General features: G+C 37.8%; 1 protein-coding gene across 1 annotated transcript; it reads right to left on the bottom strand.

The window, feature by feature from the left end:
- Positions 1–840: 840 nt before the first annotated feature.
- On the bottom strand, positions 841–1,619 carry LOC121807482 (zinc finger protein CONSTANS-LIKE 5-like). Its single transcript, XM_042207722.1, has 2 exons — positions 1,303–1,619; positions 841–1,219 (listed from the first exon to the last, which is right to left on the bottom strand). The coding sequence occupies exons 1-2, from the start codon at positions 1,363–1,365 to the stop codon at positions 1,004–1,006; spliced, it is 279 nt and encodes a 92-aa protein (XP_042063656.1). The 5' UTR covers positions 1,366–1,619; the 3' UTR covers positions 841–1,003.
- Positions 1,620–1,985: the final 366 nt, after the last annotated feature.

The following is a 1,985-nucleotide window of genomic DNA, read 5'->3' as shown; positions in this document are numbered from 1 at the left end:
CAAATAATGCATTACAGAAACTAAAACTACGCATTACACTACATAATATGTACATTATTTATATCTGTTTTTAAAAATGCCTACGCGCTATGCATGTGCAACCCCAGACGAATTACTGCAGCTCGTGTATTTAGACAACGTTTTTTAGACTTTGATCATACTACATCCTAGCCCCTAGGCTTATGAAACCCTTAGGGAAAACAAGAAATGTGTGTAAAACATCAAAACACGGCACAACCTAAATTAAACGGGTAAGGATAAATGTTCATTACATACCACAAATAATGCATTACAGAAACTAAACTACGCATTATACTACACAATATGTACATTACGTATATCTGTTTTAAAATATACCTACGCGTTATGCATGTGGAAACCCAAACGAATTACTCCAGCTCGTGTATTTGGACAACGTTTTTTAGACTTAGAACATACTACACCCTAGCCCCTAGGCTTGTCAAACCCTTAGGGAAAACAAGAAACGTTCGCCAAACAACGACACACGACACAACTTAAATTAAATGGGTCAGGATAAATGTTCATTACATATCACAAAGAATGCATTACAGAACCTAAACTACGCATTATACTATACAAAATATACATTATGTGCAACCCCAGACGAATTACTTCAGCTCGTGTATTTGGAAAATGTTTTTTAGACTTAGAATATACTACACCCTAGCCCCTAGGCTTATCAAACCCTTAGGGAAAATAAGAAACGTTCGCCAAACAACGACACATGGCACAACTTAAATTAAACGGGTCAGGATAAATGTTCATTACATATCACAAAGAATGCATTATAGAATCTAAACTACGCATTATACTATACAAAATATACATTATGTGCAACCTCCGACGAATTACTGCAACTCGTGTATTTGGACAACGTTTTTTAGACGCGTATCGAATCATCTTCTCGAACTTTTTGCATATTTGGACAACCGTACGACGCAGCGTCGCCACCGAGGTGCGACTCCACCTCCAGCTCAGACCGCTACGCGAATCTCCCTTTAATTCTCGGCATCGTCTCCGCGTACGCTTTCCTCGACGCGTATCGAATCGTCTTCTCGAACTTTCTGTTCTTCCTCTTCTCTCTGTACCTCAGCACCCTCGCCTCTCTATCCATTCCCAGCACCGCCACGCTCTCGCTCTTCCCCAAGCTCTCCGCCGCCTCCGGCACCACCCCCACCTCCATTGACGACGACAACACCTGTAATTAGCAATTTCAAAATCAATTGCGCATATCCACCAAATTAGGGTTTATCAAATCAAAAGAGGGGAACAGGAGCATACTCTCTGGCTGATGGATTGCGAGGTGAAATTGTACATGAATGGCTTGGGCACCGCGTAATCCATTTCAAAAGTGGGGAATCCGTTCACGACGGGACCCGGTACGTATTGACCCGATTCGTTCTGCACCGGCACGACTCCGTCGGAGGAGAAGGAATTAAACTAAATCTGGAACCAATTTTTCTGAGAAACTGCAATAATCCGCACGGAGGAAATCTCGCAGCATTCCATAACTAATTAGAATAGATAATCTCTATTCTACCCTTCTCACGTTAATAAATCATAAAATCTGATAATTCCATTCAAATATTTAATCCATTGGATCAGCACAAATACACGGTTGAGATTAAAAAGGAAATTGGATTAAGTAGAGGAAAAGGATTTGAATACAATCCTATATATATATATATATATGATTGTGATCAATACAGAACCACTCTTAAACCTTAAACGCCGAACAACATCATTATATGATAACATGGAGTTCATTATAATGAACTAATAACAAACTTATAATGAACTTCAGATTTCTAAATTATGCATGATGATGTCATTGTTTTTAAATCTCAAAATTCCATATAATGAACTACAAATAAAGTTGTAATGAACTTCATATTATTATATAATGATGTGTTTGGCGTATATATATATATATATATATATATATATATATATATATATATATA

The sequence above is a fragment of the Salvia splendens genome, chromosome 6, assembly GCF_004379255.2.
Source record: "Salvia splendens isolate huo1 chromosome 6, SspV2, whole genome shotgun sequence".
NCBI classification, from domain to species: domain Eukaryota; kingdom Viridiplantae; phylum Streptophyta; class Magnoliopsida; order Lamiales; family Lamiaceae; genus Salvia; species Salvia splendens.
Note: the sequence above shows the minus strand (reverse complement) of the source record. Positions and strands in the feature narration are given on the sequence as shown.